Raw genomic sequence first — 22,604 nt, forward strand, 5'->3', positions numbered from 1 at the left:
ATATATCTATATATAATGCTTACATAAAGAACATACAAATAGGGCCAGGAGTTTGCCTAGCATGCCCGAAGACCTGGGTTCAATTTCTTAGTACCACATACATAAAAAAGCCTGAAGTGGAGCTATGGCTCAAGTGGTAGAGCGCTAAGCTTTGAGAACAGCACAAGGATGGTGCTCAGGCTCTGAGTTCAAGCCCCAGGACTGGCAAAAAAAAAAATCAATTTCGTTGATTTAAAAGTTACTTAATAACTATGTATACTACATGTTTTCTTTGAGAGAAGTCGATCTGCTCTGCCTCTAATATTTATTTTTCTGTGTGAAATTCGAACACTGATGATATTTTACAAAAGAATATTTGCTTGTAGTCCTAAAGGGGTTTAACTTGTTTTTTTCTGGTCATGGGACTTGGACTCTGGGCCTGGGCACTCTCCTTGGGCTTTCTCAAGGAGAGAGCCCTATCACTTGAGCCACAGCACCACTTCCGGCTTTTTCTATATATGTGGTACCTAGGAATCAAACCTGGGTCTTTGTGCATGCTAGGCAAGCACTCTACCACTAGGCCAAACTCCTAGCCCGGGGTTTAACTTTTTAACAATAAATCCTAAAAATAATGATCACTTAATTTTTATTTAGTTGTATTAAAATCATTAACTTATTCTGTGTTCATTATGCAAACAAGAATTGTTAGTGTTTGGGAATGGGTGGTTATCAGGCATAAATAAATTGTTCTGTCTTGTTAAGCATTAGTTATCTGTATATTTTTGTTAACTACTAATATGCAAATCACATGCTGTTTTCTGCTTTATCAGAAAGACCTAGTCTTTTTTTTTTAATATAATTAATAGAAGGGTTACATTACATTCGCCAGATAGAAGGTGCATTAATTCACATACATTGATACCCTTTCTCATGTCTTGGTCCCCATTTCCTTCCCCCCCACCCCCACCCCTCATCTTGTTTTCCCCCCTTTCCTATCCAATTTCAAATAACCAAATACAAATATATCTGATATATCAGGTAACAAAGTGAGATACTATAAAAATATGAGATAACCAAGGGACAGCAAAAGAAATGAGAGATAACATAGTCCATTAAGGACAACAATTACTCATTATATGGCTCTTGTTTCTATATCCTGGAATCCTTTCATTTAGCCTCATCCTGTATGGCCTTCTGAAGGCCTTATTTTGCCCTATTTTAAACCTCTGCTAGGAGAGCCCAAGGTTTCTACTGATTATGACAAATGAGGGAAACCATTGAGCCTAAGTTCCTTTGAGTCTAGCTTACTTCAATTAATATGATTTTTTCTAAGTCTTTCCATTTCCTTACAAATGGGGCGATGTTCTTTCTGACAGCAGCATAGAATTCCACTGTGTATAAATACCACAGCTTGTTGATCCACTCATCAACTGAGGGACATCTGGGTTGGTTCCATATCTTTGCTATGGTAAATAGTGCTGCAATGAACATTGTTGTGCTGGTGGATTTAGTATGTCCTTGTTTCTGGATGATTGGGTAAATGCCAAGTAGTGGAATTGCTGGGTCATAGGGGAGTTCTATGTTTAGTCTTTTGAGGAACTGCCATACTGCTTTCCATAGTGGTTGAATGAGTTTGCACTCCCACCAACAGTGTAGTAGTGATCCCTCCTGGCCACATCCCCTCCAGCATCTGTTGTTATTAGTTTTCTTGATCCTGGCCATTCTAACTGAAGTGAGGTGGAATCTTAGAGTTGTTTTGATATGCATTTCTTTTATGGCCAGAGATGTTGAGCATTTCTTCATGTGTCTATAGGCCATTCTTATTTCTTCTTCAGAGAAGACTCTCTTTAAGTCTTTGGCCCATCTTTTAATGGAATGGTTGTTACTTTGGAGATTAGTTTTGGATTGATTCAATTTTTTGAGCTGTTGATATATTTTAGATATGAGGCCTTTGAGAAAGACCTAATCTCTCGTTTTGTTTTTTGGTACTGGAGCTTGAACTCAGGGCCTCCTTTAGCTTCTTTGCTGCTCTACAACTTGAGTCACCACTCCATTTCAAGTTTTTGGTGGTTAATTGGAGATGAGAGTCTTCAAACATTTGTCCTCAGAGCTAAACCTGAATTGGTCCTCAGAGCTAAGCTACGATTACAAGTGTTAGCCACCTGCCTCAGGACTTAATCTTTTGTAACCCTGTATTCACAGTTGGTATCTGTTGTAGACAGCTATGGTAAGCCTGTTTGTATTTGAGTGTAAATAACTTCTATGGTTGTGCTGCTGGTGTTAGAAGATAAAATAGTAAAATTGTCAGTACTGTGGTGATAGGGATGTTGGGGAAAACTTTTCCATATTTTTCTCTCTGCATCAGTATGCTATTAAATGTTGGATATGCTATGTCTCAATTCTGGGGATCTTTGAGATCACATCTTTGTATGAGCAAACTATAGGTGAGGGCCACCTTCTCCATGAACTTTTATCCTGGGCTGGCTTTGACCTATACTCCTCTGATCTTAGCCTACCTGAGTAGCTATGATTACAGGTATAATTTTTCAATGCCTGGCTTAAATCTCTACTCAGAAAGGGTATACATTGGGACCGCAAGTTGTGTACATATATTTAGTATTTTTTTTACCTTCAATTTTGGTAGGCCTATCAGGGGTGACTGGGGGTGAGGGTCCCTCTGTAGTAGTAGGGTCCTTTCTCTTTTCCTAACCTGACAGACTTCAGGGGACATTTTGTGCTGTGTATCTGGGTCTGGTACTGCTAAGCTGGTATCATCTATCTGCACATTGGCTTAATCTTCAAAATGGACCTATGTGATAAATACTAGTTACAGATGCCTGATAACTGTCATAGAGCAGAGATTCAACTTTGATACACAGTATCACACCCGTTCTAATAGCCTTAGAGTATTTGTTCTTGAAGTCACTATCTAGCTGTATGGAGCAGAGTCCAGGAAGTGGTCTGATCTTCTTCTGTCAGGGCAGAGGCCTGGGATCCCAAGCCTTGAAGTCACAGCTCCACTTGGTTCCCATGAGCAGCAGGTTTATAAAGATGCCCAGCAAGGGTGTCCTGTCGTGCAGCCTGGTCCTCTGAGATACAGCTCAAGGCCTCAACAAAGAACTGAATAAATGTCAGTCTTTGCCTTGAGTGAGAATGGTCTATGGGGATGAGGGGAGGGTCCCTCCATGCATCAGTGGGTGATTCCAACTTTTTCCCTTGCCCAATGCTGCCACTTTGTTGCCTTCAGTTCCTTATAAAACTCCTTTGGAGAAGAGCTAGTGGGGAATTTGAAAGGTAACAACAGCTGAGCATCAGTGGCTCAAGCCTGTAAATTTTAGCTACTTGGAAAGCTGAGCTATAAGGATCGTGGTTCGAAGTCAGCCAGAGCAAGAAAGTCCATGAGACTCTTTATTTCCAGTTAACGACTAAGAAAGTTCAAAAGTAGAGGAGCTGCTCAAGTGGTAGAGCACCAGCCTTGAACAACAACAACAAAAAAGCCAGGGACAATGCCCATGCCCCGAGTTCAAGCACCAGTACTGACAAAAAATAAAGACACAACAAAAATATCTGGGTTCTGTTGCTACTGTTTCTTGTTTTCTTTTTTTAATGCAAACCACTTTAGGGAACATGATTTCTTGTTTAGATGTGAATCTATGCAAAAACAAACGCAGCATCAATGAAATTCTATGGCATTCAAAAAATGTAAATGTGCTCCATTGAAAAAATTATTTGCAATGGATAGTAATGAAGTAAATGTTTTCGAGACTTACAGATCTATTTTTGTACCGTCTGTGTCTGTGGGTTGGATTTGTAAGGGAATGATTATTGCATTTGGAGGCAGGGCTATGGAAGCACCATGAGCATCTTTTTCTCTTACCTCTACTGTTTCATAGAAGGTGAGTGATCAGCCCAAACTGTGCATTTAAAGTAGGTCAAAAGAGAAATCTGTTACTTATTTTAACACGTTGTTCTCCAGGTGATTTCCACAAGGCCTCTTATTCATTCTAGAGCTCAAAGAACTATGAAATCCTTTCTCTCTATTTTTCATCACTGATGTCTGCTGCTTTCCTTTAAAACTCAATCTAGGGGCTACTTATTTTGATTGGGAGAAGTTCTTATGCAACAATGTGTAATCGTAGGATGATCATATACTTAATTCATTTTTAAATGTGAAATTGCTGATTGGAAATTTCTAATGCAAATATATATGTACAGACACACACACACACACACACACACACACACACACACACACACTTTTTTTTTCTTCCAGTGATTTTCCTTTGTTGCTTGTGAGGCACTTCTCTCTTGTCTGACATAGTCTGTACATGAATCTGGGTATCATTTTGTGATAAAGATTACACGAGTATCCACATGTACCTTTCTCCAACCCTAACCCAACAAAAGGCTCTGGTGGTAGGCAAGCTTCCAGTCTGCCTAGCTTTGTTTCACTAATTATTTTTTTTAACACTACACATTTCAGCTTAAAAATACAAGAGCCGGGCTTGGTGGCTCACGCCTGTAATCCTAGCTACTCAGGAGGCTAAGATCTGAGGATCAAGGTTCAAAGCCAGCCTGGGCACAAAACAAGCTGAGACTCTTATCTCCAATTAACCTCTAGAAAACAGGAAGTAGGGCTTGGCCCAAGGGTAGAGTGGGAGTCTTGAGCTGAAGTACTCAAGGATAGTGCCCAGGCCGAGTTCAAGCCCCATGACCCACAAAAAAAAAAGAAAAAAAAAGAAAAATATTCCAGAGTACTAGGAAAGCTTACATGAATTGAGAATCAAAACACAAACCACCAGCGGCTTGTAATTTTAGCTATTCTGGAGGCTGAGGTATGGGGCCCACAGTTTAAAACCAGTCACAGTAGAAAAATCTGTGAGAGACTTATCTCCAATTAAATAGCAAAAAGCTGGAAGTGGAACTGTTGATCAAATGACAGAGAATCAAGCTTGAACAAAAAAGTTAAGGGACGGTACCCAGGCTTTGTGTTCAAGTCCCACTGCTGGCATCAAAAACAAACAAGATAAAGGGGAAAGAAAACAAAAACACCAACAAAGAAACAACTTCTTGTTTCCAATTCCTAGAGTTCATTTCTATAAATATTATTTTACATGATCAGAGGCACATAGCCATTGCGCCTTTGTGATGTTCTCCTAAGAATATCCTCCTGTGGTCTCACTGTACAGAAATGCCTAGAGTCCTGTATAATTTATCATGTCAGATTGTACTTCTGTTGCCGCAGATAATTCTAGACAGGCATGGTCTGCCTGGTCCCTCGCCCACTGAGCATGTGTATGCATGAGGACTTACTATGTGTGGAGAACAGTGAGAGATACAAAATGGAGGAGACACAACTCTACTAGAAAAAGGAAAGATGAATAGGAAGCATGGCTCATGGAGACTAATGCTACCAATTGTAAAATACAGCCTTTTTCCCTCTCCTCCCATGCTGTCACCCAACAAGCTGGGGCATAAGGGATATTGGTGACCCTCTTCCCTATAGTCTCTAGTCCTCCCTCCCCCCACCCTGTCTGCCATCCCAGACAACATCAACATCACAAGCATCCCACCTTCTACCTTGGGTCTTTAGCTTATGCAGTCTTTCATTAGAAAGTTCAGAGCCAATCCTTACCTATAACAACTTCGAGAGCTGAGCTCAGACTCTATTTTTCATGGTGTCCCAGAACTTCTCTACTCTAGGTTAGGTGTCCCTACGGAGACCAAAACCCATATAATGAATCAAATTGTTGGGGAGAAAGGAGAAGGAATTCTCTTCCTAGTTCCTTCCAAGGACTATAGCTCCAGGGAACCAGCTTTTTTTTTCTTTTTTTTCTTTCTGCTAAAAGCTAGGCAGGAGGGAGGAAAGTAGGCTACTAGAACAGATAGAACCTGAAGTCTCTTCATCAGTGATAAAGGAAGGTGTTGAAATCTCTTAAAATTTTTCTTAAGAAATTGATTCTCATCTTGCTTGTGACTCAACAATACTGCTATGACTGCCTCCATTGATGATAATTATGAAGGCGATGATGATATTGTTGATAGAGGAGGAGAATAAATGACTCTAAATTGGCTAGATCTAGAATTCACCAGCCATATACTTTGACCATATTTAATAGTTCTTGAATTCTCAGTTTTCTTGTCTCTAAAATGGGATAGTAGCAACATGTACCTCAGAGGTTTGAAGTAAATATTAAATACAATTTAGTCCAGCATTAGTGTTCAATGAATACAGATGGCATTATTGATTATTATGACTCAAGCAACTTTCTCTTTTCTGTTGTGATGACATTTCTTCAGCCTTCTGTGTTTCTGGTTTTACTGTTTTCTTTCCTTCAGCTTCCATTTCTCAGTCTAATTTCCTTTTTACCCATACATGGTAGGTTTGTGTCAGATTGTAAAGGTAGGATCACTTGTTTTTAAAGTATGAAAGCTGAGATAACTTCAGGTTATCTTAAATGACTTCGAACGTCAGGAACAAGCCAGAGACAACTCCAGCCAGGGACTTTATTGTATTTTAAAGCACCTGTTTCAGGTGCTACTACCAACCACATTATTTATTTTTATTTTTACTTTTTCCAGTCCTGGGCTTGAGCTCAGGGCCTGAGCACTGTCCTTGGACTTTCTCAAGGCTAGAGCTCTACCACTTGAGCCATAGCACCACTTCCAGCTTTTTTCTATGTATGTAATACCAAGGAATCGAACCTGGGTCTTCGTGCATACTAGGCAAGCACTCTACCACTAGGCCACACTCCCAGCCCCAACCACAATATTTTAAATAAATAAGTCACCCAGAGAAAGAGAGGAGACCAAAGGCTATTTGCTTTCTTCAAGCTCATTGTAAGCATCATTCTCCTTATTGCAGAATGTTCAACAAAACAAAGGCCTTTTCTGGTTCTGGTTGCCTTTTTCTCCTCCTCCTCCTCCTCCTCCTCCTCCTCCTCCTCCTCCTCCTCCCTCTTCTTCCTATTCTCCCTCCTCCTCCTCCCTCCTTTGCCTCTTCTTCCTCTCCTTGAATAAATGGCCCCTTGGAAGGTACTTGAGTGAGAAAAAAGCAGAAAAGCTTTGGGGACAGACAGAAATCCACCTCCCAGCTGCTTCAACATGATTCACGGGGAGACCTAGATGCCAGTAAAGACATTCTCTTCTAAATAGTATTTAAAATTTTATGATAGTTCTCTTTGAATTCATGTATGATTGGCCTTCTCAGCAAGTTAGTAAATTTATAGTAGTGTCAAAAGCTTTCTTAAGAGCCAATTCAGATCTCTGCATGTTTTAGTCATGATATGGAAGAGCTCATGTGCTTACAGCATCCCAAATAGTACTGTTGGTATTTAGTAGTACCCCATAGGAGTGATTTAAAAAAAAAGTAATTTACTTTAAAATAGAGTCTATAGGAAGTAGCTTGAAGGCATCAATCCACATAGAAATTAGTTTCCATCTGAGATGGGGGCGGGGGTGAGGGAAAGAAAGGAGAACAAACAGGTAGATAGGGATAAAAGTGGTGAACAGAACATGTGATGGGCAATATATGACCCATCACGATGCTGTTTCTTCCCAGTAGTATCTTGGGCTCCTGCTCAAATGCTTCTTCCCATAATGCTTTGAGTTACTGTTCAGACATATCTTCCTATAATGCCCCGGGTGCTCACTCAACCATGAAAAGCACCAGGACTGAATGTGGGACAGGGCATAAAGCAATAATCACAAAGCCTGAAATAGGAGATATGTAGCCCACACTCTCATAACCTGCTCTCCAGAAGGACTCCTCTTTTGGAGCCTCTTGCTTAATCTGCTTTTTTAAAAAATGTATTATTGCTGGGCCCTAGTAGCTCACTCCTGTAATCTTAGCTACTCAGGAGGCTGAGATCTGAGGTTCACAGTTTAGAACCAGCATGGGCAAGAAAATCTGTGAGACTCATATCTCCAATAAAATAGTTAGAAAAAAACAGAGTTGTGGCTCAAGTGGTAGAGCACTTACCTTGAGAAAGAAAATGTCAGGAACAAAGCCTAGGCCATGAGTTCAAGCCCCAGGACCAGCACAAATCTATCTATCTCTATCTATCTATCTACCTACCTTCCTACCTATCTACATATCTACCTGTCCATCCTTGAATAAGAGGAATTCCTAATATTAATGAACAGAAATAGTAACAGCTTAATAATAAGAACTAGAAAGTGATAGTATGTTTATTTCTGAATGGTAGCATCCATCCTGAGGCCTTTCCATATGTAATGTCATTCACACTTTACATCTTCTATAGGAAGTAGGTCCAGTGATGCTCGCTAATTCACAGTTATAAGAAACAAAGCCATACACACCTAGGACTCTAGCACAGGATTACAATAGCACAAAACCTAGGAACATAAGGTCATATAGGATAAGACTAAATAAAAGGATCTCCAGGATATGGAAACAAGAGCTTTATCGTGTGTGATTGTTGTTCTTAATATACTGTGTTATTTCTCTTCTCTGTGGTGGCCCTTTGGTTAATTTTATACTGTTACTGTATCTGACTTTGTTGCCTAGCATATTGTATATATGTTTATTTGTTTATTTGAAATAGGAAAGGGTGGGGGAAACAAGATGATTGGGAGAGGGTGGGATAATGGAAATGAGGACAAAAATATGAGAAGGGATATCAATGTGTGAAAAGTAATGTACCTACTACCTGTCGAATATAACTGTAACCCCTCTATACATTACAATAATTTTTAAAAAAAAAAAAAGAAACAAAGCCAGCTTAGTAGCTTTCCTTAGGTCTCAGAATTAGTAAGAGCTAGTGCCTGATGGGAACTTGGGGCCTTTCCTTGAGGGCCTGAGCACCCTGCCTCTTCTTTCATTGCCACTTAAAATGGGTCAGGCACCAGATAAGGGAGGTGGTTACACAAGTGTTAAGGAGTTGAGATAGATGGGAACAGAAAATGCTGTAAGGGGTGACGTTGATCAAGATGCAAGGGGTGACCTTGATCAAGATATATTGAACTCCTAAATTGACATGAAATCCCTCCAGAAATAAAAATTTCAATCATAAATGTGAATTGAAGCCTTTTTTTCCCCTTTTTGCCAGTCCTGGGCTTGAGCTCAGGGCCTGAGCACTGTCCTTGGACTTTCTCAAGGCTAGGGCTGTACCATTTGAGATTCAGAACCGCTTCTGGCTTTTTTCTATGTGTGTGGTGCCGAGAAATCGAACCCAGGTCTTCGTGCATGCTAGGCAAGCACTCTACCAATACGCCAAACTCCCAGCCCCAAATTGAAGCCTTTTTATACTACCTCTTAAAAAATAAAAAAATTATTTTCAGATGCAATGATTGTTTTGATTGGGCCTTCTTTTACTTAGAATCCACACAAAGTCCAGGAGATAAAAGAAAAGTTCATCAACCTTAGCATATGAATTAAAAAGAAGTCTAGGGCAACTCTGTTACAGCCTGAATGTAATCTTAACTACTCTGGAGGCTGAGATCTGAGAATTACATTTGTTTATCATTAAACTTTGTTTTAATGAACCTCAAACCTCTTTGACAGATAATTTGTGTGTGTGTCTCAACAGATTTTAAAGCCAGAAAGAAAAGAAAATTTTAAGAGACTCCTATTTCCAGTTAACTAACAAAAAGCTGGAAGTGGAGATGTGGCTCAAGTGGTTAAAAGAGAAAATCAGTCTTGAATGAGAAAGTCAATTGAGAGTTTAAAGCCCTGAGTTCAAGCCCCTGAAATGAGAAAGAATGAAATTAGAAGATTAGCAAGTGAACAAGAGGAAGGAAGGGAGGGAGGGAGGGAAAGGAAGGAAGGGAGGAAGAGAGGGAGGGGAAGAAGGAGAGGAAGAAAGAATCCATAAGGAATGGATGTGCTGATAGATTTCATGAGAATAAAGTCTGGAGGTGGAGTGGTACAGTACTTGCCTTTGTTTAAATGTGAAGAGTTTGCCTTCGTTTAAATGTGAAGAGGCTCATATCCCCCATCAGCTAGGACATTTCAGAACATAGCTTCAGAAGTGCTATTTAGTGTTCAATTTTTAAACTTTTGTCTTAAAAGTACATTGGCATTTCTTTTATGGCCAGAGATGTCTAGCATTTCTTCATGTATCTATAGGTCATTCTTATTTCTTCTTCAGAGAAGACTAAGTCTTTGGCCCATCTTTTAATGGGATGGTTGTTTCTTTGGAGAGAATATAATGTAACTCTTCTATTAATTACAATAAAAATATATGGAAAAAAAGTACATTGGCAAGATGCACTGTATTCATAAATTGGCGTGTTCAATTGAAACCCCTTTGGACAGACAAAGATTTTTTTTAATAAAAAAAAAAAGTAAAAGTATGCTACATTCCTTTCCCTTCCATTTGAACCTTGGCTCTAGGAGGGTTTATTGTGGGTGTATTGGGGGGAAGAGGGGGCATATCTCACCTGCTCAAGCCTCAGCCAGCCTGTCATTATTAAAATTTCTCACACCCCAGTCTAGCTCAATGACAGCTAGCTCACACTGGAATCAGGACACTCGATAATCAAGAATTCACCAAGTTTCACAGGAAAACAGACGCCTTTGTCCCCTGAGGAGTCGAATGTGTCCGCTGGCTCCTCTTCCAGGATTCTTAGAAATGGGGAGCATTGAGAAATAGGTCCGCCCTGGAATCCCAGGCATTCTGTAAACACACAGGGTGCACATGTCCGGGGCGGGGGCGGGGGTCCCCCTGAAAGTGAAGAGCAGCGAAATGCAGATTCCTCGGCCACAGAGCAGAAAGAGCAGCCCAGGCACACGCGCCCGTGTGTGTGTGCGTGCGTGCGCGCAGCCCGGCTCACCGCAGTGTGCCGCAGTCCTGAAGCAGCAGGCCGATCCTACCCTCCCAGGCTCAGAAAAGGCCCTGCCGAAGCGGGCAGATCCAGGTCGAGACCCGCACACACGGAGCCCCGGGCAGGGGCCGGGGCGGAGCTCCGAGCCGACCAGCGCCTCCCCCCAGAGAAAGCGGATCACAGTTCAGGTGGGGACTTCCTCTCCACGCTGTACCTGGGTCGGAGCAGAGTCTGTGGGCGGATCCGCAGCAGGCATTTCTGGTTATGGTAGCCCAGAAATGAAAACAGCGCCTGCCTGCTGGGAGGATTGCAAAGAGACAGACCAGCCGTCGGCAAGTAAGAAGCCAGCCAGCCCTGATCCCAGAGGAGGAGGAAGAAGAGGAGGAGGAGGAGTGGGAGGAGCAGTGGCTGAGCATCCCTCTTCGGCTGGGCGCTGGGCTTTAAATGAGGGCTCCCTGGCAGAGCTGGAGGTGGATCTGCAGAGCCTCCCTCCCGGCTCTGACCCTTCGCTTACATCACTAACCCGTGTGCAGGCGCCTCTCCACGCCTGGTACCTGCACCTTCAGCGGTCTCCCGTCCGTCGGCCCCTCTTTGTATGCTGCAAACATGGCCAGCCAGCAGGATTCCGGCTTCTTTGAGATCAGTATCAAATATTTACTGAAATCTTGGAGTAATAGTGAGTACTAGAAAATAACCTTTGTTTGTTTGTTTGTTTGCTGGCTGGATGTTTGCCAAAGGTTGGAGGAAATCAGATCCGCACCACTGTTGCACATATGTGTGTGAGCCCAGGAAGTTTTATTTAATTTTTATTTTTTTGGCTTCCATCTGCTGTGAAAATAAAAATACATCCAAAATGTCAGAGGCTCAACTAGCTTTGCTTAAGGGCTGCAGTGGAATTAGGGACGATTTTCGTTTGCTTAATTATCAAGTGGCTATGTGGCCCTTCTGACTGGCCAGTGCAGGATCGAGCTTTCTGGGCTGCAGTTTCCTGGCTCTGTGTTTATTTGATTTGCTTAGAGCATTATCTAAATATTTGGTGAAGTGCAGTTTAATCAAAGGGGTGTGGCAGGGTTTCTGAGTACTTAGTAATTGTTTTATTAGGGTATTGTCTGAAGAGAGAAAACTACTTACTAGTCCAAAACCTGAAGGCTCGCCCTTTTTAAAAAAAATGATTATTATTAATATACCTGGAGGTAGTTACATATGTTTTCATATCTCCCTTGTGCAGGCAAATTGTTTTAGAATGCCATTTAATACTATCATTTCAAAAAATCTTCATGTTTAGTCCAAAAAAAGTGTATTTGGGGGAAATGTAAACAAATGAGACTTGGCCCTAATCATTCATTAGGCTATTCAGAGAATATCATGGCTTCTGAAGTTCCATTTCTGACCTACATACAGATTTTAGCCATACAGTTTCAAGAAGGCAACCTTCAAGCCATTCCTAATGCAGGATCAGACTAAAAAAGAAAAGAAAAACCTGCAGGCCTTCAGGTCATCAATGATGGCTTATATTTTTCTGGACAGTTTAAAAACAAAGTCATCTGTGTGTTTCAGCAGCAACCTTTGTACATGCTTCAGATGAAAAGATTGGCAGGTGTTGAAGATTTTGAAATTGCTTCACATTAAAATTTTTCCCTTAGGAAAAATTTGGATGTTTTATTAGGTATATACTAATGAATCTACCTGGACCCAAAGAAGTGATCACTACAAATGACCTGGGGCCAAGGTTGTTCTTATATTAACAAACCCTAGATCAGAGAAAACCTGAGTGTATAGCTGGCTTGGAGAAAAGGGTGAAAGTACTTAGGGATTCTGTAGCTCTCAATGATAGTGAGAGAGACCACGTTTTTCAGGTCTCTCTCACACTCTTGTATACACTATGGAACTTGTGTGGAGCTGTTTTTCTACAAGTGGGGAGCCATTTGGGAGGCATAAGTCTGTCCAAACACCACTCCTTTATTGATTAAAACCATAAAATTGTTTAACTTGAATTCATTATGTGTTTGTGTCATGCTCAAAGATAACTCTTCCTTTGTCTATCCTTTGATTCATGAAAAGAATTTGACATACTGGATACTGTATAGAGCAATATTTTTAACTGAAAAAATGTATGATTTTAACTGAAAAAAATGTATGTACTGTGTGATCTTTAATCACCATTTAATTATTCCAAGTCCTTATGATTGTTTTCTCTCCATCAGTTTTTGTAATTGCCTAATTCAATTTTTTAAAAGTCATAGTGTGACAATACTGAGTCTGGTGGGATTTCTTTTCAAATCATATCCCTTGTCTATTTTCAAATGACTCTACAAAAAACATAAATTCTTTTCTAAACTCTTTTTCTTCTCCCAACACACATATCCCAACAGTGGCTAAGAATGACTGCTCAAGTCTACTTCTAAAGTACTTATACAGTGTCAAATTCTCCCAATTGCTTCAGCAAAAGATTTATTGAACACTTACCATATGCCAGGCTGTAGAGCTACAACAGGTGGCTAAAACACAACCCCAGAACCCTGTATCTGAATTCCCTTATCAAACAAGAATGGTGGTACTAGTGAATCTTGAGTGTTCTTAGGGAGGGGAGTCCAGAGTGCTTTCTTTTTAGGCCTTTCTTGAAAGAAGAAAAATAATCCACATTTATCTACTTAGAACTTGTTACAACACTTGCCTGATTACATACAGCCTAACATAGTTGTCATTGCTAAGTGTTACATAGTTTCAATAGCAAGAAGAAAAAGGCATTTGTGCTGAAGGCAAAGTAAGAAACAGCAGCCTTGGGGCTCAACCATCTACTCCTAACTTTGCCTGGAGGATGTGCAGGATGAGACACTAAATTATGCTTGTCCATGCTTGTCTACCATCCAAGGTAGGAGAGGTAAAAGTGCCCGCCCACATACCTGAATGAAGAACCCGCCCCTAACTGTAGGATTATTCACAAAAGCACAGCAGTTTAAAAAACCCTTACAGGGGGCCGGGAGTTTGGCCTAGTGGTTAAAGTGCTTGCCTAGCATGCATGAAGACCCGGGTTCGATTCCTCGGTACCACATACATAGAAAAAAGTCGGAAGTGGTGCTGAGGCTCAAGTGGTAGAGCTCTAGCCTTGAGAAAGTCCAAGGACAGTGCTCAGGCCCTGAGCTCAAGCCCAGGACTGGCAAAAAACAAAAACAACAACAAAAAAAAAACCCTTACAGGCAACACGGGCAATGGCTCACACCTGTTACCCTGGCTACTGAAGACACTGAGATCAGAGGATCACGATTTGAGGCCAGCCTGGGCAAAAAAAAAAAAATGGCCACGAACCGCTTTATCTCCAATTAACTGCTAAGAAGCCAGAAATGGAGGTATAGTTCAAGTGGTAGAATGCCAGCCATGAGCAATAAAAAAAAAAAAAAGATAAAGGACAGTGGCCAGGCCTTGAGTCAATTTCCAATGCAGGCAACAAAAAAATAAAATTTACCAAAAAAAGCAATGAAACAAACTCTGTTACTATGGCTGCTTGTGTTGCTAGATGCTAGTAAGGGGAAAGATGATTTCCTAAGTATTTCCTGGTTAAAGTTTCCATTTTAAAAAATTGTCATATTGTGGGGAAAATGTAATTTTATGTACTCTTGTCTCCTTGGAAGAATTAACAAGCCAATTAAGTAAATCAGTCATTCCTTGGCAAGTTGTAGAAGCTTTTTATTCAGCATTCAGTTTGACATTCTCCTCTTCCTTGCCACGCCCATCCTGTCCAGCTGCCCTTTAAGTTTGAATGGGCAGAGCTGGAAATTAAATGCCTTGATGTCTGGAAACTGTGTCCTGTACACACCATTCTGTCGAGCCTCCTTACCCCTAGACACCTGGTGTGTTCTTTCTTTCCTTCTCCTTCCTCTTTCTCTTTCTCCTTCCTTCCTTCCTTCCTTCCTTCCTTCCTTCCTTCCTTCCTTCCTTCCTTCTCTTGCTTGCTTTCCTTCTTCTTTCCTTCCATACCACCTTTACTTGTGCAGCACATCACCATGTAAGCCACAACTCCATTTCCAGCTTTTTGCCATTTGATTGGAGATAAGTCTCACAGACTTTCTGGCTCAGACAGGTCTTCCAGTCCCAAGGTTCAGATCTCAGCCTCCTGAGTAGATAGGATTCATGGTGTGAGGCACAGCACCTGCTTTCCTTTGTACCTCTTATCTCAATCTTCCCCCTAAGGATCACCTCTTGCTGTCTCTGGCCACAGCCACCTTTCTCATGTTAACCTGGACTACTTGTTTCTTGATAAGCCAGAGATTCCTCTTACACTGAATGCCAGTGGCCTACAGGACCCTCTTTCTGCTCCTTAGTCATCCTCTCTCCTCTTGCTTTTCTCCTAGAGGCATCCTTTGTGTTCTCTGCCTCCTATCCCACTGTTGTACTCCCACATTCATTCCTGTGCACGTGTCAGCCCCTAATCTTCTGCATCCTCATCAAACACACACAAGGCACAGGGCCAGATGGGCTTGCTTTGGCTCGTGTACTTGTGTGACCTTGGAGAGTTTATTCGTGACTCCATGTCTGTTTCTGCATCTATGAATGGAGGCAAAAAAGAACGGGTGCTCCAGTAGAGCCAGTGAGGTGTGAAGATAGCACTTGGCATACCATCTAGCACATTATAAATGCTCAATAAATGTTACAATAATACTTGTGTGTGCAAATGCTTTCTTCTAAACTCACTGAAAATTGGGCTTGGGCCATTTCTTCTCTTAGCCTTGGCGTTCTCAGTGGGTTATTTTATGAGTAGTCTATTCTGGCTTCACCCCTGGAAAAGGGAGCTGCATGAATAGATGTCAGTAAGTTATTTTCTTTGGGCTATTTTTCCCCCAAATGTACTTTTAAAAGATCTCCCACCATTTTATTTTAATTGATGATGATGATGATGATGATGATGATGATGATGATGATATGATAGTGGTGGTGGTGATTTTATTATTATGTATTTGTCCAAAGGAGTTATAAGGGTAATGCTTCTTCGTCAATGTCACCTCTTTCTTCATTCTCCCCTAGTTTCCCTTTTTCATTCATCTCCTCAAATTACCTAGTTCATTTCTCATTTGATTTTATTATTTTCCTTTGGTGATAGAGAGGATCGAACTCAGGGCTTTGCTCTTTCTCAGAATATTCTTACCTTCCCTAAGAGCATGCCTTTTAGCAGCAGAGGAATTGGCCCAGGAATTTCTCAGTAGCAGAATAGTCACCTTGGCCTTTAAGATTTACTACAGAAAAAAATAAAGTTGAGAATGAAAAGTTCCAAGCTTCACGTCCCCCCCACCCTGCACAAGGGAGGGAAGGCTTGTCTGGCATTGCTGCTTAGCGCTGGTATGTGGGCTCCTGCAGCAGTCTGAAAGCTCTAAATGGCTTTCTTGTATTTGTAACCCCCCTGCTACCCCAGGAAGCCCAGTGAACACTGGTCCTATGAGTGGAGGTGCATTAAGAAGCCATTCAGCACCTTGTTTTTTCACAGGGTGTCTCCACCTTTCCTATAACATTTGACCAAACTTGCTATTCCATGGTGGAAATCTTTTGAATGCACATTAAGCACTTTCCAATTTGTAGAAGCCATTCACAAATAGTGGTGTGATGGGGCTGGAACTGAATGATGTTCGAAGTAGGCAGAGGGTGATGTGCATGGCAGTAGATCCAACATTGCTGTAGGAAAGCTTGCATCCATCCACTGACATTCAGATGCAGTATTCTTCAGGTATGTTGTAGTGAGGGCATTTGTGTTTGTGTTGGTAAGGAGAGTCATGTAGCCTAGAAATGCTGGATGTGTGGAGTTGAGTTTGCTCTGGAGCCAAAGTGAAATTGTGGTCAAGTGTGGATGGAATGCATCTTGAACTGGTTGGCAAAGCAGTGCCTTTAATGCCTGCTTATAAGATGGAAGAACTCTAAGGATGTGATAAGAAAAAGTTAAAGACTAATTAAATTTTTGTTGTGTTGTTTTGGTTTTGATATTGGTACTTGGGCTTGATTTGAGATCCTGAGCTCTTGTTCCCTTAGCTTTCTCTCTCTCTCTCTCTCTCTCTCTCTCTCTCTCTCTCTCTCTCTCTCTCTCTCTCTCTCTCTCTCTCTCTCTCTCTCTCGACTTGTTCTCTATTACTTGGGAAATGGCTTCACTTCTGGCTTTTTGGTGGTTTACTGTCTAGGCTGGCTTCCAACTGTGAGCCTCAGATCTCAGCCTTCTAAGTAGCTAGGATTACTGGCATGAGCCACAAGCACCTAGCTCTCATGTTAGTTTTAATCTAACAGTTAAGCCTACTTTAAACATACTTTACAATTTTTTTTAAAGGGGACAACTAAGAAGGTTTACAGAGTTGCCTAAATCTGATTGTGTGGCACAGCTCCTGCTCAAGCAAGCAAGCAAAGCATACATTCCATTCTTTTGTGAGAGTGTGTTTGTGTATATAGGCTGTTCTTATTTATTTTTTGTTTACTTTTGTTTGGCTTGGATTTGTGTTTTGTTTGGTTTCTTTTTTTTTTTTTTGGCTGTGCCAGTCATGGGACATATTGCCTCTACTACTGAATTATGGCCCCTGCTCACTTGCCCCTCTCCCTCTCTCTTTCTTTATTGGTACTGATACTGGGCCTTGAATCCAGGGTTTTGCGCTCTTGTTTCATTTCTTCACTCAAAGATGGAGCTCTACCACTTGAGCCACATTTCTTCTTCTGACATTTTGCTCATTAATTGGAGATGCTTGTGTCTTGAATTTGTCTAAGCTGGCTTTGAACTCTGTTCCTCAAATCTCAGCCTCTTGGGTAGCTAGGATTATAAGGGTGAGCTTTCAATGGCAGGCCCACATAGTTCTTTTAACAGAGGAAGACCTAATGCTGTTGGGGTAGGGAAATGGCTACAGTGTCCCTCAGTTCACAGTATCCAGTGATCACTCACTCTCCAGGACTGTTAGGCCACTTCTCCTAGAGTAGCTTGCAGACCTCATGAGAAGTAAAACCCCCACATCAGTGCTTACGCTTTCCAAACAAAAGGGGTTTATCCCTGGGCTCTGATCAAGACAAGTCATAGATACTTATTTTCATATACATGCATTATAATAGTTACCGACCAGTGTCAACTGTCATGCTGAGGACTTAGATATAGGGCAGCCACATTCATTCAATCTGGGACAGTTTGAAAGTGAAAGTTACTAATTATGCTGGAACATGGGGCGTCATCTGGTACAGCCCTGGGAAAAAAAGGACCACCTGATCTCTCTGCTTGTTCTCTTTGTTTTCTTCTATATTAAGTGAGGTTAGATTATTAGCTCCATTGAATGGGGGAGGGCATTGGAGATTGGACTCAACAAAATTATTTTCTCAAAACCAAGAGGCTCTACCGTAGACTCCCCCCAGCTTTCCGTCCCCCCCCAATGCAACAAATAATTTCATTGTTTTTGTAACCAGAGGAGAGAAGGTCAAGAACACTATTGGAAACTATAGGTACTAAAATTTTCATTGGAAATACCTCTCAGTCCCTTGCCCAGCCTATCTATCTCCTCCCCTTACTGCAAGCACTCAAAGGTCTTCTGCTTCCCTGTGATCCTTTCATGGAACACTTGTACATACTCATGAAATAGTATTACAGTAAAATAATATGCTTTTGTTAATTTTTTGTTGTTGTTTTGGTGCCTGTCCTGAGCCTGAAACTTCACCTGTGTCTGTCCCTGAACCTTTTTGGTCAAGGCTAGCACCTTGGCACTTGAACCATTGGCTTTTTGATGATTAATTGAAGATAAGAGTCTTGGGGGCTTTCTTATCTGAGCTGACTTCGAACCATGATCTCAGCCTCTTGAGTAGCATTATAGGCACAAGCTACCCGAACTCCTAGCACTATTAAAACTATTTTTTTCTCCAGTCCTGGGGCTTGAACTCAGGGCCTGAGTACTGATGTTGGGCTTTCTCAAGGTTAGAGCTTTACCACTTGAGCCGCAGCACCATTTCTGGCTTTTTGCTACATATGTGGTAACGAGGAATCGAACCTGGGTCTTGGTGCATGCTAGGCAAGCACTCTACCACTAGGCTAAACTCCTGGCCCCTCTTATAACTATTTTATGTTGATTTTTTAACCTAGTTTAAGAGGTGGATCCAGAGGTTGCACATACATGAGGCCCTGGCTTTGGTCACCAGCCCTAAGTAAACAACAGAAAAAATTATGTGTGCACTCACATGTGCATACATATGCCATGAATGTGTTCAGGTCTTTGTGTTTGCAACAATTGGCTAGTAAAACTAAATAAAAGTGTAAGAATGGCTGGGTGGCTGAGCGCCAGTGGCTCATACCTGTAATCCTAACTACTCAGAAACCTGAGATCTGAGAATCGAGGTTCAGAGCCAGCCTGGGCATGAATGTCTGTGAGACTCTTATTTCCAATTAACCACAAGAAAACCAAAAGTGGCACTGTGGCGCAAGTAGTGAAGCAATAAATAGCTTTGAGCTGAAGCGCTCAGGGACAGTGCCCAAGCCCAGAGTTCAAGTTCCACGACTGGCATTAAAAAAACCAAAAGAATGGCTGGGTACCTGTGCCTCATGCCAGTTGGCTGAGATCTGAGGACATGGTTCGAAGCTAGCTTGAACTGGAAAGTATACAAGACTCTTATCTCCAATAAACTACCAAAAAAGAAAAGAAAAAAGCCAGAAATAGAGCATTGACTGAAGTGGGAAAGCCCTAGCCTTGAGCAAAAAGCTCAGGAACAGCACCCAGGCCCTGAGTTAAAACCCAAAGACTGCCCCCCCAAAAGTATGATTTTTATATGTTTTTGCTTCTTTTGAAGCAACAACTTGGTTTATACTGTTACATTGCTGAATTTTTTCTAGAGTGAGTTTTATTTCAGTTTAGTAAACAGTAGCAAACTCCTAATTATCATTAACAGCCAGAGGAGAGAGAATATTTCCAGGGATAATGGAAATCTATCTATAATTCAGACATCTTATTTTACCTGCTAGCTGTGCCCTGCACCTTCCTAAATCCATCTACAAGGCTGGCAGTACAAAATGATTGAATTCCACCTCCTTTGCCTTCCTTTGCATGCTGCTTACTGAAGTTGCCAACAAGCACTGAAATACTTCAGGCCACAAGGCAAGGAGCAGTAGGAGAAGAGACTTGCATAACCGGACAATCTGGGAACAGCCCAGGGTATTTGAGAAAATCACCAGTATTTAGATGTTTCAACTGATACAACATGCAAATATTCTTTTTATTTAAAAGACATCTGTTTCAAAACCTTTTTATTACTCATGACTCATTTATTTACCCATTTAAAAAATTTCTTATGTGTTGGAATGAAACCCAGGCCTTTGGGCATTGTGCTCAACCATTCAATTAAGTCTCTAGTCCTCATTTGCTTTTGGGTACAGTTCAAGGACTCGGACTTACCGACTAATGTCTACGCCATCTTATGATGAATGACTTCTGCATTTTCAAGTCTCATGTGATATTGAGATGGGCTCCAGTGTACATGTGGGCCCGTGAGGAATGCATGTTTTCTGTAGACTGACAGCCCCATCTTTGAGTTTTTTCTTTGTGCAGATATCTTACTGCCATCGAGCCTTAAATTTACTTAGCTCTTAGTGGTTGTCTTAGTCTCTTGAAGTACCTCACCTCATTTGATGAGTAAGAAGCACTGATTGTCACTAAGACAGGTGCTTCTTTTTTTTAAAAAAATTTTTTTTGCCAGTCCTAGGCTTGAGCTCAGGGCCTGAGCACTGTCCTTGGACTTTCTCAAGGCTAGAGCTCTACCCCTTGAGCCTCAGTACCACTTCCAGCTTTTTTCTATGCATGTGGTACCTAGGAATCGAACCCGGGTCTTCGTGCATGCTAGGCAAGCACTCTACCACTAGGCTAAAGTCCTGGCCCAGACAGGTGCTTCTTAAATGTACCTGGTAAGATTTAAGTCTTCCTAAGTGGAGTTTCTATGGGAAGAGATACTCCTATGATGTCATCTGTGTATATTTCATGAAGTGAAAAAAATAGTGTTCTTAGTCTACAACTTTTGTTTTTGGTTTTTTATTGGCACTGAAATTTGAACTCCGAGCATCATGTTTGCTAGGCAGGCACTCTTCTACTGAGCCGTGCCTCCCATTCTTTGTTTGTACTAGTTGCTTTTGAATTAGGGTTTTGCTTTCTGCCTGGATACTTGTCTAGACTGTGATCCTCCTATTTTTTCATTTGATCCTTTGGTTTTTCACCTCACACAGTAGCTGGAATAACAACCATGTACCATCACGTCCAGATTCTTCCGTTGAGATAGACTCTGTGGACGTTTCTGCTTATGCTAGCCTAGAAATGTAATCCTCCTGATCTCAGCCTCATAAGTAGCTAGAATTACCAGTGCAGGACACCAGCACTAGTTAAGTCCACAGTTTTAACCTTTGAATGGAACTTTATAAGTACAGTAAGGTCTGTGTTTATCATCTCTTAGTTTGTTTTCTGGATTTATTAGCCTTTTTTTTGGAGGAGAGGAGAATCAACTCCAGGGCCTCCCACATGCTAGTCAAATTCTCTACCACAGAGCTACACTCAGCCTCTAGCTTCCTTTTCCAAATATTTAATGGAGAGATGAACAGTAGATGATTGTAGCCATAATATTCAGAGTTGCATACTCATGGTATGTATATGAAAAGGGAACTAGATCATTTGAGGAGATAGGGCTGGGATAGGTGCATAGTAAGGAGAATGATGGAAAGGGTAAGACTAATCAAAATGCACTATATTCATAAATTGATAGGTGGAATTGAAACCACTTTGTACAAATATTTAAAGATAAGAAAAAAGTACATTCAGCAAAAGACTTCATAAACAAAATAGACATTTATAATTTCCCACAATACAGTGTCTTCTGGGAGCTACCACTAAGAGCATTCTACCCTAGTACAGAAGGCTTGTGGAACAAGATAGTACACAACTCAGCTGGGCATTGGTGGCTCACACTTGCCATCCCAGATACTCGGAAAGATGAAATATGAGGACTGTGGTTCAAGGCCAGTCTAGGCAAGAAAGTCCAGGAAACTCTTATCTCCAGTTAACCAGCAGAAAAAAACAGGTCAAAAGTAGAGCTGTAGCTCAAATGGTAGTGCACCAGCCTTAAGCAGAAAACGCTAAGGGACAGTGGCTCGGCCTTGAGTTCAGGCTCGCGTACTGGCACATGAGTACATGTGCATGCACACACACACACACACACACACAAATAATACACAAATTTGTCTCCTGTTTTTCTCTTACTGATCTCTCCTTTGCTAGAACACTCAGGATGCTCATTTCAACACTGTGCCATCTCAGAGCTGTAGGATCCATGACAGCGATGGGCTGAAAGGTTGTCTACCCCTGCTGTGCAATGGCAATGGGGAATGGCCTTAGTCTATCAAAGCATCTTTTACCTACTTTCAGTGCTGGAAAATCCATTATAAAACATCTCAGGAGAAAGACAAACATTTCAGTCTCTGTTTACTACTGAGAGTTAGCTGTGGAGAAGATACATTTTCTGAGAGCTGTGCAGATGTACCATGCCCAGATACCATGCCAATCTGGTGGATCCTCTGGCCCATACTTGGTAGGCTGGGAATTCAGGTCCATGAATTCACAAGGCCCTAGGACTTTCAGAAGCCTGGGATGGAGTTATCCAGTGATGTTCCAGAGACAATACAGATTCTGGAGAATTTTAGTTGAGAGAGTATGTTTGACTTTAACTCTGACTTTATAGATTTGTACTTCTTGCCACATCAGAGAAAAATCAGAAGGAAGCCTAGTGTTTGCAAGCTGAATTTTATAAAAGCACTAAAATAATTCTCCTAGCAAGATGGCTGAGCAAAAAAATGCAAAACTTCATTTCAGATG

The 22,604-nt window shown here is 41.4% G+C and overlaps 1 protein-coding gene across 6 annotated transcripts in view; it reads left to right on the top strand.

Annotated features, from left to right (window-relative positions):
* Fry (FRY microtubule binding protein) overlaps positions 1-22,604 on the top strand; it is a 444,403-nt gene that overhangs the window by 156,263 nt on the left and 265,536 nt on the right. Inside the window, exon 1 of one of the 6 annotated variants that reach the window (XM_090342229.1) lies at positions 10,975-11,443. The exons of 3 other annotated variants lie outside the window; for them this stretch is intronic. In XM_090342229.1, the coding sequence (XP_090198355.1) occupies positions 11,374-11,443 (70 nt within the window). In that variant the 5' untranslated portion in view covers positions 10,975-11,373. Of the gene's footprint in view, positions 1-10,974; positions 11,444-22,604 lie in introns of those variants that run through there. 2 more of the 6 variants (XM_090342235.1, XM_090342233.1) reach the window with 2 other exon arrangements.

This window comes from Megascapheus bottae, chromosome 11 (assembly GCF_031878675.1).
Source record: "Megascapheus bottae isolate mThoBot1 chromosome 11, mThoBot2.hap1, whole genome shotgun sequence".
Taxonomy (NCBI): Eukaryota; Metazoa; Chordata; class Mammalia; order Rodentia; family Geomyidae; genus Megascapheus; species Megascapheus bottae.